The following is a 17,022-nucleotide window of genomic DNA, read 5'->3' on the forward strand; positions in this document are numbered from 1 at the left end:
TGAGGTTTTATGATGTGGTTAAGACATGGAAAGAAGATGGCTGTGCACCAAGGAAGGCAGTCAAGTTCCAATGGAAGCTGTGAATTACCCAGAATATCAATGTTCCTCTAGAAAATGTCTCTGCCCAGTCACAGGCCTCACCTTTTTGCTCCTGCTGTTAAGTGGAAGGCTTCTCTGACACCATAAACCCCCCTCCAAGTGTCAGGTAAACTTTTGATACGTGACTGCCTTTGGATATGCTCCTTTCTCTGATGGTGATATGTGCATCTAGGCATGGAGGACAAGGTAGAGACACCCCCTCTACAGTGTGGTTAGAGGGTCATCCTAAAGCATACACCAAACAATTCTAGGATCTTCTATCAAGTGATCCTTGACAATCACTTGATTCTGTGATTACTGTGTCAGTGACTGCTTGACTAGCAGAAGTTCAATGGTAAAACAACAAAACATGATTGTAACCAATATGTTCAGTTCTTTGGGGATATCGTGGAATTAATGTATTTTTAGAAAGCACCACCAATGTTTGCTTCTGTCTGATTGTGTGCAAAGTTCTCAAAGATAAGAGAACTGCTGCTGCTGCAAAAAAAAGAGATTTTAACACTTTGCTTTCATTTGACTTGAAAAAGTAAAGAAATGTTTACTTGGTTATGAAAATATGCAATCATCTGAAAAAATGTAGACACATCCAGCAGCTTCAGCTACAAGTAGCAGTTTATAGTTAAGCTGTCTAGGACTGCTCTAAGCATGGAGGGCACAGGCAGAAGCACCCAGGCTACACTCACACCCCTATTTTTAACCTGTTGTTCAGTTGACTCAGACACTCGGATGCTTCAGAGAGGTTGAGGCAGAAATTATCTATTTAAATACTCAGTGATAAATCACTTCAAAGCTATCAGTGCTTGAAGGATTTACATCAGTTCCAACAAGTTCTGATCATATTCCCTGTTGTCTTGGGCAAAAGATGTCAGAAACAAACCTGAAAAACAAGAGATCAAGGTAAGGACAAGAATATTAGTAGGGCTTCTGATAGCTAAAGTTAGCAACACATTTCCTGCATGTTTGAAGTGATCTCTACAGTTCCCCTGCCTGGTGCCTTGAAACACAGCAATTTGCACTTGAGATTCATCACAGATGCACTCATTATCCTTCAGCAGCAAGAACTTAGTCCTGAACAGTACATTCCAGCCAGAACCAACTACAGCTTGGAGTACAATTTGTAAATAAGTGCTGTAGCATCATTAACGTGGGAAGTTGAATTCCAAGAACTGAGTTCTCATAAGCTCTGTATACTGCAGAAGCAGCTTGTTCTCATATCCTCCTCTATTGTAACTGTAATGGGGTAGGAAAGCTAAATTCATTGCTTGCTATTCCATCAAATAAACAAAATCTACATTTGAGACAGGCCTATTTCAAAAGCACTTCAAAAATAAATTACTTCTCTTCCTCATCTGTCATTTTATAGCATATTTAATGGACAGCGGGGTCTGTCCTCCCCAGAATCCACTGCTTCCATGAGAAAAACTACATACAATTACTGTAGCTGCAAGTTGAAAGGCACAGGCACATTCTGAAAACAGAAAGTCCTAAAGGTGTAAGTACAAATCAATATTTCAAAACATTCCTTAATTATTACTCACTGGTCATGTAACAGCTTTTACAGATAAAGACCACTCACTGTAGTGCTAGGCAGCAAGCACACCTACAAGCTCTCCAGCAGAGGCATGTCCCCACAAACAATAAGCCCAATTAGTATGGCACTATGCAGGGGGAACATGTAGTTCAGAGTCTTTTGTAAGCTACATTAAGGTCTCCAAAGACTTAAAAATCAATTGTTATCAGAACACACTGCAAACACTTATTCATGAGGTGAATATATGTATTCACAAGCTGAATAATTTTTTTCTTGAATTTCAGTCCCCAAGTGCCTATTTCAAAGGTCCATATTTCTATAGCAACATTCCCATTAAGTACCAGGAAATGTTGGATTAGACCTACTTATACTGCAGAATTATTTCAATTATGATTCCAGGAAGCCTATTTGAAAAGCTCCTGTCTTTCAGAGATGTGATCTTTCAAGCTGTGACCAAGCAGCATTTAAGCTTCTAAGGAAAGAACTGCAAGTTCTTTTTCACTATTGTCATGAACACACTTGTGGTAGCATCCAGCATCCTTTCAGCTAGAAATAAACACAAGAATGGAGGTTTCAGGACAGAAAATGGAAAGCTGAATATAATCTTTTGCAATGCAAAGAAGAGGCACACAAAAAAACTCTGGGACCTTGGCTCAATGGTAAAACAGGTCTTTCACCTATAAAGATCATGATCAGAAAATCAACTAGACTTGTCTGCTTCAAGGTAAGAAGGATACAGAAAATGCAGCAATATAGGCAACAAAAAACCCCAATGAGTCATATTATTGATCAGCCAAATGTACTTGTAGCCCTGCCAGAAGCAGTCATCACCACTGGCCACGAACCAGTGGCCCCTGACTACTGTCCCCAGAGCACAGAGGATTGTACCTCACCCTAAAAGGGTGCACCATGTTAGCAAGAAGGCCACCTCATGCAGTGAAAGTCTGCTGCAAAACAGCCTTAAGCTTGTATTCCACAAAGATCTGAAGTTAGTGGTGAAATAACAGACTACATCTGCTTGCAGCTTGTTCCTGGCAATACAGATCATGCTTACAGCTTAGTCATTTTCTGGTCACTCAGAAAATCCTGAGCCAGATTTTCTACAAGAAATTTGAGAGTCACAACATCTCTACTGATGGTACACTGGACTCTATTGTCCAAGTGAGAGAGTTCCACTAGAGCTTAGCCCTGTATCTGAACTGCTGTGGTCCTACCCTTCCTCATCACATCAGCCCTCTGTTGTGTTCTATCACCAGCTGTGCCAAGTCAATTTAGGCATCTAATCCAATCCAGGTTCCATAAAAGATACAGTAGCAAAGGACAGAGTTCCTTCTCTTCCCTTGAAACACCATTTTCTTCACAGCTTCTACCATTTCCTTACATGCAGAGGGAAAGTGCTTTACCAAACAGACAAAGCTCAGCCTTATGAAAAGGAAGTCTTTGCTCTTCCCTAAGCCAAGTATGCTGCTGAAACCAGAGCTTGTTTCAACTAGAAAAGGAAAAACTTGGTACACAAACATGAATGCCTACCTTAGATAAGGTGTTATGAATACCTCTCCTTTTACTTAACCTTAGTATTCTGCAAGCAAGCAGGATTTAATCTCACTGACATGTAGCAACAAATTCAGAGCTGTTTGTGTCTGTGGACTATATACACTCGAGCTGCAAGGCTAGCAAAACAAAAATGGTACCAATGTCTGAGCTAGAAATTAACACAACCTTGGCATACTGAACAAGATAACTGCCAAGTAAAGTGGGAATCCTATCAGAACCACAAGATGCCGTTAGCAAAACAAATTTAGTTCATTCTTCTACTCACAGAGAACAAACAAGATAAAGTTCAATGTATGAGCTTGGGTAAGCCCTTCTCTTACACCAGTAATCACAAGTTTACAGAACCCATGTGTGACAGTGTTCACAGGGGTTCTTGGATGAGGCAAGAGACGAGAATGTTGACTCCATGTTCAGAAGGCTTGATTTATTATTTTACGATATATATATGTATAACATTATACTAAAAGAATAGAAGGAAAGGTTTCCTCAGAAGGCTAGCTAAGAATAGAATAGAAAAGAATGATAACAAAAGGCAGCTCTCTCAGACTCTGTCTGAGATAGCTCGGCCTTGATTGACCATTAATTATAAACATCCAAGATGGGCCAATCACAGACGGACCTGTTGCATTCCACAGCAGCAGATAACCATTGTTTACATCTTGTTGCTGAAACTTATCAGCAGGAAAAATCCTAATGAAAGGATTTTAATGAGAAGATGTCTGCAACACCCCTGTTTTGCAATCAATGATCTGTGTGTGCTACCCTGTAGTCATAGGCAGCATATCAAATGGTAGGGGTAGAAGGGTAAAAAAGACCAGTAACAGAGAAGCTGACCTGAAGCTGCCTCAAAGTTAGAGATTTTCATGCCAGGCTGTACAGACATGCAGGATTTGGCTTACTTTCAGTCTCCACAAAAGAAAAAAAAAAGGAATAAAAAAAATAAAAATACCCACAAATATGCTGGTTTCATGATTTCATTTAGTTAAAAATTCACAGGTAAGATAAGGATGGTTTCCTTTAAAAGTTAAATCCTGATTAGATGATGCAGACCAAAAGGGAGAGATAACATGCAATGATTACTGCTGAACTCCACTGCCACTGGTCGGGAAACAGGGCTGCCCACCAATGGCATCACTGTTGTCACCAGTAATTTGACAGAGCAGATTTGCTACCGGACAGGGTAGGGTGGGTGGCAAGCCCATGACATCAACATGCAAAAAGCCGTTAAAAACCCACAGGGTGACTCGAGGGCTCGGCTGTGCACCAGTGCCTGCTGTAATGCAATCAGACACCACCTTGCTGAACACGGCAGCAGCACTTGCTGAGTCATAGAGCCTGTGGGGACACCCGAGCTGCAGGGCCTGCAGGCTGCACTCAGCTGCTGCAGAGCTCAGCTCTCCAATCCCAGTCAGCAGAGCAGCCCTGGGAAACCCTCAAACCCACTGAAACAAGGGAAGCTGAAATACAGAGTATCTCAGCAGCTACTGTAACACAGCAAAGATTAAGCCTCTTTAGAGGTCTTCACAATTGCTCCGTACAAATATGGCAAGTTCCCCTATTTCCAACCCTCTCACAGGCAATCTATGTGGAATGACCAGCAGCACATCTGCAAGGAACTCATCATTGTGAAAATCAGACAGAAGCACTATTAACTTTATTTGTTTGTCTTGAGAAAAATCTACAGTGCGTATACATATATATCAGTCCTCGGAGTATTTCAGAAAAGGTCAAAAACAGGATATGCAAGAAAATATTAGCTGCTCTGAATGCTAGCACTGGAAAATATTTAACCTTCTTCAGCTGGCAGAGGTTATTAGTTTCTGACCATATCTTTCATCAGCATGGGTGTTTCCATTTCTCTGAGCCTTTTTTCCTTATAGCACTTGGTAGCATATGCACTCTTCCCAGTGAAAACAAGCTTTAAAAATTAGAAGCTCTGAACAATTACAGGCTAGCTCCAAGCCAGTGGTTATTTCAAGACCCAGCTCTCAAAATAAACTAGAATTATGATGATACCTCACCATGTTAAATACACAGATGTTCAAGGAAGTTTTCAGTAATAATTACTTTCATCTGAGGGGAAAAGTAAAAAAGTCAAGCTACTAGAGCAAGCTAGACATCTGTTTTAGAAAATTAATCCTTGAAACAACCATGGCATGATTAAGAGTTTTTTCAGCTGCCAACACTGAATGGTGCATGATTTGTGCCGAGTGCTTCACTGCTCCTCCTTGGTTGTAATGATTCTCTAAAACACAAAGGTTTAAAAAATTTCCTTGATTCACATCAATAGCTGAATACTAGAAAAAAGTTTTGCTCAGATGGTACTGAAAAGTCACATTTAAAAGTGAAAAATGCTTAGTAAGTGCTAAGACCTGTTATCAAAATAGCTACAGCACCCTTTGGAATGACCTCTTCCACACAATAGGCAATACTCATTACTGACCTTCAATACAGCAAATCTATATACAGCTGGCACAGCAAAAAGGCTGCTGCATGCAATTTAATAAGCGTAAAGACTGCAAAATAAACAATGAAAAAGAAACTGACCTTAAGTTTAGAATGCTGAAAATTAGGCTCTTCCTGCTCTTCATGCTGCACCGAGTCAGCTCTCTCCCTCACACTCCTATACCCAGGACTGGGTATAATGTACTCTTTTCCTATGTCGATGTCTTTCATCTTCTGTAAACGCCAGGGTTTACACGTGTACCGTCACCTCAAGTATCTGAAAAATAATTAAATTCCCCTTCGTTATGTGCCGTGCCCAATACACCAGTTACTTTTAGTCACCTATTTTTAAAGTTAATTTTCAGAATCAAAATCAATACACAATAGTAAATGAGTTATATTACAACAGTGCCGTAATAATGTGGCTTTCAAAGTCCATGCAAGACTAACTTCTCATGAACTAGTTTAAACATACCCTGAGGTAATCAAATAGTACAATGATCCTCAATGCACTAGAGTGCTGTCATAGTTCCTCCCTTAGATCTCTGAAATACAATTATGCAATCTGACAGATTAAAGCAATAGCTACAGCATTTAGCTGAAACCGTGAGAAACTTGCCTGGGAAGACCAAATCCCCAAAATCTTTTGTAAAGAGTTTGAAATTGCATATATACAATAATTTATTGGTACAAAAGTTTTGCAAAACCAATCTCTCTGGAGAGATCACGTAATAACATTAGTCAGTAGGAACACTCTGGAGAAAACTGTGTCCGTTCTCCATAGCATTGCTCGCTTACTCCATAGGCTTGAGCTATAATTAAGTGCAGACATGCACAGGAATGAGTCACACCTTCAGTGCTGCAGGTTTCCACCCAGTCTATCAAACTGCACTGAAAGGTCAGAAGGAGAATCAGAGTCTGGAAGACAAAAATCACTCACTCTGCGAGACCCTGTTTTATAACTCAGCTTTATCGCATTCTGCCACCCGCCAGCAACTAAGGCGATGGGAGACGCCTGGCTGCGCTACGCTGGTCAGACTGCACCAGCGGCTCTGCCGGGCTGCGCGGGGCTACCAGGGCTCCGCCGCTGCAGCATCCCCGCCGAGAGCACCGCGGGGTAGGGATGCTGCACCCGCGGGTTCCGCGCCCCGCCCGCGGCGGGGATGCGGGACAGCCCCCCCGGCAGGTCACCCCCCAGCAGCCCGGGGGGAGCCCCCGTCCGCTCTTCTTTCCCGGCTCCCCCGTGTCTCCGCCGCACTGCCGTAAGCACGGGAGCCGCCCCGCCCAGGGACAGGTGCGCCCGGCTGCAGCCGGGGCGGGACAGAGCACCGCACAGCCCCTTCACCGGGGGCGAGGAGAAGGGGCTGCTCGGCCGGGCTCCTGACAGGAGAGGGGACAGCAAAGCCGCCCCCTCACCACAACAAGGCTCGCCCGTCTCCAGTACCAGCCGCACTCACCTCCGCCCGCCGACAGCCCCGCCGCAGCTTCTCCGCTCCGCAGCCGCGAACCCAAACAACGCCGCTTATAGCGGTTCCGGCGTCCCCACTGCGCCTGCGGGCGGGCGCTGCGGCGGCCGCTCCTTCCTGGTGCCCCACGGGAGATGTAGTCCACCCCTCAGACCTGGGCACTCACTCACTGCTTATAATGAACTACATTTCCGTCAAGGCCCCGCGCGGGCCGGCTCCGTTTGGCCGCGCCCCCGTCCCGCCGCGCCCCGCCCAGCCCCGTCCCGCCGCCGCTGCCGCAGCGTGGGGGGTCTGGAACGTTCGCCGCCCGCCGGGGCGGCCCTGCGGCGGGGCGGGCGCACCGGGGCACCGCGCCTCGCCGCTCGGGAGGGCTGCAGCGCAATGCAATGCAGTGCAGTGTAATGTAACGTAACGCAGCACAACGCAGTACCGTGCTGAGCCGTGCCGTACCGGGCTGTACCGTGCAGTGCGGGAAGGACGGGTCCCTCCACCGACCCAGTGCCCGTGGGAGGAATCGGGGTCCGCTCTGTTCGGACACCGCACGCAGAGCCGAAGGGCTGGCTCGGTGCTGGAGAGGACGAGGGGTTTCTCGATTCCCTCCCGGCAGTGGGGGTACCGCAGGGCGCTGCCCGGTGTGGCGGACACAGCGGCGGCTGCGGCCTCGGTGTCCGCCTCTCCCAGCCGGCCCGCGGCTCGCAGCAGCCTGTCACTTACTGCCGGTTATCTGCAGCCCCTCGGCCGGGGAAAGTGCTCCGTGCCCTTATCGGGGGCTTAACCTTGGCCGGGGCCGCGGTCAGCAGCGGCTCCTGTGCGCAGCGGCCGTGCCCCCGCAGCCGGTGCCGCAGGCCTGCGACGCGCTCCCCAAGGAGCCGGGCACAACTCCCTTGCCAAGCCCCAGCTGTGCCCTTCTAATTCCCTCAGACCACCTAAAAGGACGGAGAACTTGTCCCAGGGCCTTCACAGCCATGCTTTGGCGGCTGAAAGGGATGGAAGCTGCGGTGTCTGTCCCTGTATAGCGGTGGCTGAGGGCCAGCAGCCCTGCTCGCCCTAAAGAGTGACACAGGGTGTGCAGCCCCCGCCTCAGGGGAGTCACTGAAGGAGATGGACACAGCTTCGTTTCCCCTCACAAAGGGCTGTAAATATCCTTAACAAACCCTGAGCTGTAGCTTCTCCCCTGCTGCGTTTAAATACCCTGTCCTCAGCTGACATCCTCCTTCCACCGGCCAGATTTGGCTGATGTCTCATTTAAGTGGTTTATGTAACGAGTGCCTGTTTGCACCGCAGTCCTTGCTCCCCTGTCAGGAATGTTTGTGAGAGTCAATTTGATAGAAATGCTGAAATGAACTCAGGTAAATGAGGGAGATGGGAATCTGGAAACAAAAGTGGACCAGAATATTCCCTCCAAGCCCCCAAGGCAGAGGTAAAGGTAAAAGGTGTCACTGTGCAAGTAACAAGGACAGCCTTAAGGTACCAAAGAATCCCTGTAGAGCTCCCTGACACACATGGTCACACACCCTGCAGATCTCTGACTCTATTTCTGGAAAAAATGAGAATCAGCTCTATTGCAGGTGCTTTTAACATTTTGGGACAGGGAAACTGACAGACAGACATACCTTGCTCAGATACAGGAGCCAAGAACAAATGTAACTGTAACTACTGCATTTTTCTGCAATCTCTTCCCCAGACAAGGGAATCGTGCGCAATCACAATCATGCAGTTTCAGGCTGGACTGGCATTTTGTTGGGGAAGACACTCAAGGTTCACTTCATGCTTTATAAATGCTATGTCCCAGCAAAATATGGATTTTCGGATGGAAGCCAGGAGGCAATTTACAGTAAATCCCTGAACAGTCATTAAACTGATGTTTGTTTGCACCAAACACTTTGGAATGTAGGGGTAAGTAGATGTCCAGATACTGAGCTGTGTAGTTAAACAGCATAAACAGAAAGGACAAAGAATGAATGATGGGGAAATTAAGCTGTGTTAAAGCTTTAAGGTGAATCATGGGTATTTTTGGGTGTTGACCTGAAGTTGTTCTGAGTGTGAGCATGTCTTTGGGCCCTGGGCTGTGGAGGCAAACAGAGCTGCTTTTTGGAGGTGGCTGTCTGTTTTTTGAGCTGCTGACATGTTGAAGCCCAAAGGCTCTGCATCACATGCCTGTAAAGGAAGAAGAATATAAACCTCCATTATGCCAAAGTCATTACAAAATGAGTTGAGAAAGATGAGCAGAGACTGTTGTTTAAGCCAAGGGAGCCAGAGCCCTGCCTACACTTGTTCTGTCCTCCATTTCTCCAGTGCTGGAGGAGGTCTGAGAGTAAAAGGGAGGACATGAGTGCTAGTAGAACACTGCTGGTAAGTAATGATGTGTACACTCTACTCAGACTAGCTCAGGGCAGTGGGCTGGCAGCAGCATCAGGAGTGTTTTCACACCTGTGGCCCTACGAGTACATTCTCCCTGAGTACAGTGGTGGGATGAAATGCTTAAGTAGGCATAACCCACTTTTTAGTGTGTCACAAGTCTCCTCCAGTGTTTGTTCTAAAGGCTATAAATGTACTGGTGCTACCAGCCAGAGGAGTTACATCTTTAGCTCCAGTGGCAGCAGCTAATGCTTTTAGTGCTGCGAGTCCTGGATTCATCCCTGAGGGATGGGAGCTGTTACATAAACAAGGCCTGTACAGTATTAAAACTTGCCCTGATTCAAGATCTGGGATTTGCTGTAATCAGACCTGACTGCAAAAGAAAAGCAGAGCCAAACCAAAGAGCCAGAAGCAGCTTCAAAGCCAAGGCCTGCAGACCAGGGTGAGGAGGCAACATCTGACAATTTGTTTTCTTAGAGGTGTCCAGGAGCTGCTTCCCTCCACTCCAAAACAACCATCATCAACAAACCTAAAGCAATGCTTGAAAAAAATTTATTTGAGCCATTGGAGCAGAAAATGGAGCATCTCCAGATTGATCAGGAAAACCAAGGTTTAGTTTGTGGGAGTGTTGGTCTATGAACACCTGTCTCTCCTATTACATCTTCCCTGGAGGACCTGAGGACCTGCTTCTGCCTTTTGGGGAACTGGAGCAGATACTGCCCAGGTGAATAAACTGAGCTGAACCCTGGATGAAAACAGACTTCTCAGGACATCTGAGCTTGAGGAGCATGGCTGCACTCAGTGCTCAGTGTTTGGGTTCATATCATTGCAATTAAGACCAGCCATACAAAACCCTGTTACACACAGGACTAGGAAGTAGAGAATTTCTTATGTGCTGAAGGAGGTGTCTTCCTTTGACACAAATATGGACACTGGGAAGACCAGTTCTTCCCCCTCTCCCAAAACCCCTTTCCTATGTACCTCATATGCAGAGGACATCATCTTCTTACCCTTCCCCACTGGGGTGCTCAGTGCAGGGTGCTGACACTTGCATTTTCAGCATGAGTTTCCTGAGTGTGTCCCTCCTGATGAGCATGCTGAAGGTTGTTATGCTTGCTAGTGGTTTTCTACTCTCTTGCTGATCAGAGCTCTTAGCCATGAAGTGCAGAACTCACAGATTAATTGGACAGCTTGAGTAGAAGTCCCATGACCAAATTTAGCCTCTAGCACTGCAAACAGTAACAAGCCCAGAAATAGGGAGGTCTGAAGAGACTGCATTATCAGCTTGTTCATGACTCTTTATCCCTGTGCAGTAGCCAATCTTTTATTGTCCATCATGTCCAAGTCTCCCTCCCACACACAGCCTGTTCAGGATTTTGAGCTCCCAGAGCAGTCTGAAATTTTTCCCATCACACTGCAACTACTTCACATCACTCTTCTGGAAAGTAATAACTTTGCCTCAGCTGGGCCACATGAGCCACCAGTACATTTGGGCAGCCTGGCAGATTGAAACAACATATACCTACCCTATGTGGGTAGGTATATGTTGCCAACAACTGGAGGGCAAAGAGACATTGCTCAACTGGAGGGCAAAGAGACATTGCTATTCATTTTCCTTTGTATCTTGTATCTACTTTCACAGTTCCAGAGGAAAGAAAATTTTTGTAGCAAAAGCATCAACAAGATCACTGAGAGTAGTAATTCTTAATCCATCATACTTGGGCTACAGAGTTAACATCCCATTGTGAAGACAGGGAGGGGGGCAGAAGTCAATGTGATACTTGTGATACAGCAGGGCTGTCACAGACTGCTGTGGCTTGCTCAATCTTCCCCTCTTCAATTTTACTAGAAAATAAACAATTTGGGAACATCAGTGGGCTGGGTTTTTCACGTGAAAACCACAGTCCAGTTTCCTGCAAACAATGACGTTAATAATCATCAATAGCATTGCACAATAGGTCATTATTGTTACAGCAAGAATTGGGTACAATTGCTTTTAGTTCAAGTAAAGTTATGGTATCTAATGGGTTTGATCATGGCTTGCAATTGAAGAACTAGAGGCTCAATACTCCCTGCACATATTTAGTGCTGCTAGCATCAGAGTCTTCCTAAATATCCCTCTGCACTGGTCTGGAGAGAGTCATGAGCACTGCCCTCCAAGTTGCCTGTAACAACACCTGGATAGACACAACTGTCCATAACACAACTGTCCATGCTGTGCCAGGCATCTCCCTGTCTGCTGGACGTGGGTACTTGTCCACAGGACTATGCACACACCAACCATACACCATTCCTGCCTACCTGGTTCCATCCAAACACACAGCATGGGGCTGATAACCTCCCTACATGGATGTGGTACCAAAACCTTTCCCCCAAGCCAGTCACAGCTGCACAGAGGGGTTAGCACACTTGCAGCACTAAAGACCCAGTGCCATGATCCAAACGTTTCCTGGAACTTAGCATTTTCCATGCAGCTGCTCTGATTGTCAGGGCATGTGAGGCACAGGACCTTGTGGGATGCTCAAGACCTAATCAACACCACAGGCATCCCTCACTTCACCGAATGGGCACTCTCTGAGCTCTCACTTTTTCATTACTGCAGTTTCATTGTGCTTACAGCTCTGCAAATGACTCATCCAGGCATTCAAGTTCATGTGCTTTCTGTTGGTTCAGTGCTGAACAATCTGTGTTGCTGATCAGAAACTGGTGAGAGTGAGGGCCAGCTCACACAGCACAGTGGAGAGCTATTATTTCCCCACCCTTTCCCCAGAAAAATTCTCAAGAGGGATATGATGTATTTGGAACTAGAGAAAACAGAAATCTTTCTCTTTTTTTCTGACCTGTTTTAGCAGGAGTTCATTAATATCTTAATATACCTGTGCATTTGGCTTTCCTGGAAACAAACTGTACTTGCTTGTTGTTTGTGCAAAGCTGTTGGTAGTGTGGGCGTTCACATTGTGATTATGTTTCAGGGGATGAGGCTCCTAAGCTGATCCAGGCAGAGATACCACTCCAGGCTACAGCAGTACCACCCATGGCCTTCCCATCAGTTCACGTGGGAGGATGAACCCTCCTAGCCAAGCTAACGGTGTTTTATTCTTGTTCTCAATAGCTTCTACAAATAGCCATGCTTTTGCAACAAATATTTCATGGTGTTATTTTTCTTTTTTCAGGTTTTGATCATCCTGCCCTCTTTCTGCAGCATTTATGCTAGTGAAAGCACAGAAGTAAAAGATGCAATGCTGTGCTGTATCACACAGATTAAATTTGTTTGTAATTCATCATTCAGGTCAGGAGGAGAAAGCACTGAAAAAGTATCTTATTTCATATGCTACTTTCTTTGGGTTTTGGGAGAGTGGGATACAACTAAAACCCTTCCAACACAATTAGCAGCAACTTATTCAGAACTATTTTTTCTTACAGGGAAAAGCAAGAAGGTTTCAAAGTTGTCGCAATGTCTGAAGTATAATCCAGTGCAGAAAGCCAGTTCAAGGCAGTTCATACCTGGACTGATTGTTCGATTTTTCTTCTATAAATGTGATAATTCAAAGGACAAGATCAATTCAAGGGCAAAGCACTGCCCAGGGACCAGAAGCTGGTGCAGACCTACACGGGTAGCAAGTTTTGTGATTCCTACGCCTCACACCACACCCACGGCTAATGAGTAATCGATAGGAGTCAGCAGCTTGGGTCAGGCTGGAGCCTGCCTGCTCTCACTGGCACAGCAGACTGTGTTGGATGACTGGTTATTTGATGAAATTAGTGGAAAGGATAAACAGTGCTGTGATAAAAAAGCTGAAGATGTGTCTGGATGAGCATTAAGGGGCTGGGATGCATTCTAACTATACCACTCTGGCTTTGGGAGTTATGTCCTTTCAGCTGGACCCCTGGTTCATTTCCCATAGTCTGCAGATGTGCAGCAGTGGCTTTGGTTAGCCTGAGGCACACAAGGAAAAACTCCTCTAACCCCTCTCCAAAAGCAGCCCAGGATTGTCCCCAAGCCAGGGCGTGGAAAAGGGAAACAGCCACATCAGAATGCTATGTTCAGTTCAGTTTGCTTTTCTGAAACAGTTTTTGGGTTGGCCAAGCAGCCATGGCTGGGGCCATATGTAGACTGTGGCAGGAGGAACTGGTTTAAACAGCACAAACCCCAGAGCTGGTGGCCAGAGCATGACGCAGCACGACCTTCCCACTGGCTCCCAGGGACACGGTCACGGTCTGCTGCCAGGGCAAAGCACCCTCTGTCCGCTCCTCATCTGCCTCTGTGAAAACAAAGCTGTGGGTCCACTGAGGTGAAAGTGTCACTGCTTCCAGCTGCATGGAAAGAGCAGAGCCAGGCACAGCCCAAGATCACTTGGCTGGCTGGTATTGGGATGTGGGTTTCTTCTGGCTGGCTGCTTACGTGGCTGTGCAGAGCCCGCTGAATGGGCACCATCAGAATGTACCGTGGAAAAGCAGTGTGTGGATGCAGCAGTGACAGCCCTGTGTAAAAGTGCAAAGTGCTGCCTCCTGCTGCTCTCTCTGCCAGCGCCCACAACACTGCAGCTCCTCTGAGCAGCTCCTGGTTCATGCAAATCAGATGTGGACAGACACCATCTCTTTCACCTTCCAGCAGATTATGAGCTTGCCACTAGGCATGCCTTCACTCCCATTACCCCAAATCCTCCCCATTTCCTATTTGTTGTCATGTGACCCTGCCAGCAAAGGGTCTTGGGGACGCTGCAGAGCAGTGACATCCAACACTTTCCTCTGTTGCTCTCTCCTCCCCCAGGACACGGTTCACAGGTGCCATCAGGTCTCTCACCACCTGTTCTCATCCTCTGCTTGTTGATGACAGCTTAGCTGGTCATTACATATGGGGAAGAAGGTACTGCAGGGTCTGCCACTACTGCTGGAGTCAAGATCTCTGTTTCATCATGTCCTAAAACCCTGGGGCTTTTCCATAGTGGAAATACAGCCAGCTTGTATTTGCCTCCATGCTCTCAGGTGTCCCTCTGAGATACATGGGAAGGATGAGCCAGCCTGAGCAAGCACACAGCAAGGCCTGTAGGGAGAGGGCCACCCTGTCCCATTGGAAACAGCATAAACAGCATGAACAAAAAAGGCTTCAAAAAAAGAAGAAAAATAATTAAAAACGCTGGGAGCCCCTGGCGGTGCCTGGAATCCCACATGGTGGAGAAAAGGCTGTCTGGGATGCCAATTTTGGAGCTCGCCAGTGTGATCAGCCAGTTTTAGAAGCAAATGAGGACAGCCAAGGTCAGAGAGCATTGGGCCTCTGGGATTGTCACTGTGCAGCTGAAAACTGGGAAAAAGGGGAAGCTGCAGGTCAAACACAGCTCTGTCCTTGCTGCTGCAGCTGGGGCTGGGCTCCCCCAGGTCTCAGGGTGGCCAAGCCCCAGACTGGCCTGGCTGCACACAGGGATAATGAGGGCAAGAAGCTGGGGTTTTTGGAGACTCCTGCCTGGGTTGCCGGGGAAAGCAGGCAGTTCTGTGTTCAGAAAGCAAGGTGATGGGAACTCCAGGGAGCAGTGAGTAACTGCCAGGGCTTGGGAGACTTGCTCTGTTCTGCTGCTGAGGGAGAAAGCAGAAGAGGCAGTTGTCTCCTGCTTTCCCCTCGCAGGGGAACAAGGTTTCCTGGGGGTTCCTCAGACAACCCCCTTGAGTACATCTTGTTTTGCTCAGCTAATTGCTTTTGCTTCCTTGGGAAGTGCTGCCTAAGCCCCAGCAGCCACCCTGCACTGCTGTCACAGTCCCCAGGCTCCTCAGGAACCCCATGCTTCCCTCTGTGCATTGCTAACCCCAGCCCCTACAGGAGTTGTGTGGGACTGGCACGGTGAGGGGTGGATGAGTTTATGTGTCCTGGTGGACTCATGGCCTCTGAACTGTGGATTAGAGCCCCAGTGCAAGGAGGCTGGGTCTCAGTCTGGGTGGCCATGGCACTCGTTCAAACCTCCTCTCATTGCTTCAACTCGTGGGACCATGGGGATGGCCATTATGGGACACCAAACAATTTGGGACAAAGCCTAGGCAGCAGCCTGGGTTAGCCATGGTGGAGCCTGCAGTGAAGATACCCCAAAAGGAAATACTGGTCAGTCTGAAACTTAGAGGCTGTTGAGGCTGCAGAAATGCCTGGAAAGGAAGGCATATGTCTGGTGTAGGTTTGTATTGCCACACAGAGCCATGTCATGTGCCTGTCCCATGCGCTGCAGGCAGGGACAATCCCCCAGCTGTTCTGAGCTACAAATAGGAAAAGCCCCCTGTGTAATCATGGCTTAGGTCAACTGGAAATAAAGCACTCCAGCTGCTGTGTGCTGCTCTCCATCACAACTTGAGAGGACAGGAACCCTCCCAGCAGGGATGAGAACAGTGCTTGAGGAGTGGGAAGCAGCTCAAGGGCCTGCAGCCTGGTTAATTCAAAGCACAGCCCCACAAACCCACAACACTTAGAATAACAAACAGCTTAATACTGACAACCAGAAAATAGCCCAGCCTCCAGACTCCCCCTGCCCTCTCCTCAGGATTGGGAGTGCAGCACATAGGAGCTGAGGGATGTAAAGCCCTTGAAGCATCAGGACCACCTCCTCCAGAATGCAATTACAGGGTGAGAGCAGGGAGACAGTGGTGAATTCTTGGGGTGGTCAGCAGCTTGTTATGTGACCACAACTGTACCACATCTCCAAATTGTGGCTCAGTTCCTCCTCCTAAGAAATGTGTGACTGCTGGAAACCACGAGATAGAGGCAAAAGAGAGTCACTGTATGAAAAGCAGAACAAAGTCTCAAAGCACTGCTGGGCAGAAGATCCTCCCCATGAGGGAGCAGCCTCTGGCTTCTTCTTAAAGACAAAAGATTGAACAGTTTGAACTAAAGAAACATACACTATTCAGACACAGCTCCTTGTTGAAGTGAGGCACATGTACTATCAATCACCAGCTGCTTCTGACTTGAAAATACAGCAGCTCCTCATGTGGGTGGGAAAAATGAGCTCCAGCATTGTACAGCTTTTGTGAATCCTACTGCTGCCTCCTCTGTCTTTAAAAGAGCCAGGGTCTGCACTCTGCAATGCACTTGCTGTGGCTACAGTCTGGCCTAAATTAAGTTCAAATCTCAGTGTTCATTTGTCACCTTTCTGTTTCCTCAATGTGTTTGCAGTGATGCACAGAGATGGTGTGAAACAGATTTTACTGAAGGCATTTATCAGATCAATCAGATAGCACCCTGATGTCCTGGTTGCAGGCAGAGATAGGATTTAGATCAAGTTTCTGGCTGAACACCTGTGTCACCTGTAGGTAAGAGTAGGCCTGGATAATGTCTCTGCAGAATCCCTGCACCATCCAGCTGTGGGGGGAAGAGCTGGGCCCTGCCTGTTCACTTAGAGCTCTGGGCTGTCTTCTTGCATCAGCACAGGTAAGTAACTGCAGTCATGGTAACCTGGGCTTACCTTTGCCCTGTTTTGCACTTATGTCATTGTAAACACCTTTTCAAAGTCCAAGCCAGGTTTTTACAGATGCTCGTACCCAAGAGGTTGTGACTCCCTGAACTGCAGGGGTCAGAGCTGTTGTTATCTCTAA

At 47.1% G+C, this 17,022-nt stretch overlaps 1 protein-coding gene across 3 annotated transcripts in view; it reads right to left on the reverse strand.

Annotated features, from left to right (window-relative positions):
• The window catches only part of ABCC5 (ATP binding cassette subfamily C member 5), a 67,617-nt gene extending 60,436 nt beyond the window's left edge, over window positions 1–7,181 (reverse strand). For 2 of the 3 annotated variants that reach the window (XM_066557043.1, XM_066557039.1), the window contains exons 1-2: window positions 7,087–7,181; window positions 5,732–5,906 (exon numbers count right to left, since the gene is read on the reverse strand). In XM_066557043.1, the coding sequence (XP_066413140.1) occupies window positions 5,732–5,860 (129 nt within the window). In that variant the 5' untranslated portion in view covers window positions 5,861–5,906; window positions 7,087–7,181. Of the gene's footprint in view, window positions 1–5,731; window positions 5,907–7,086 lie in introns of those variants that run through there. The other variant, XM_066557040.1, reaches the window with a different exon arrangement.
• Between the last annotated feature and the right edge of the window lie 9,841 nt (window positions 7,182–17,022).

This window comes from Molothrus aeneus, chromosome 10, assembly GCF_037042795.1.
Source record: "Molothrus aeneus isolate 106 chromosome 10, BPBGC_Maene_1.0, whole genome shotgun sequence".
Classification (NCBI taxonomy): domain Eukaryota; kingdom Metazoa; phylum Chordata; class Aves; order Passeriformes; family Icteridae; genus Molothrus; species Molothrus aeneus.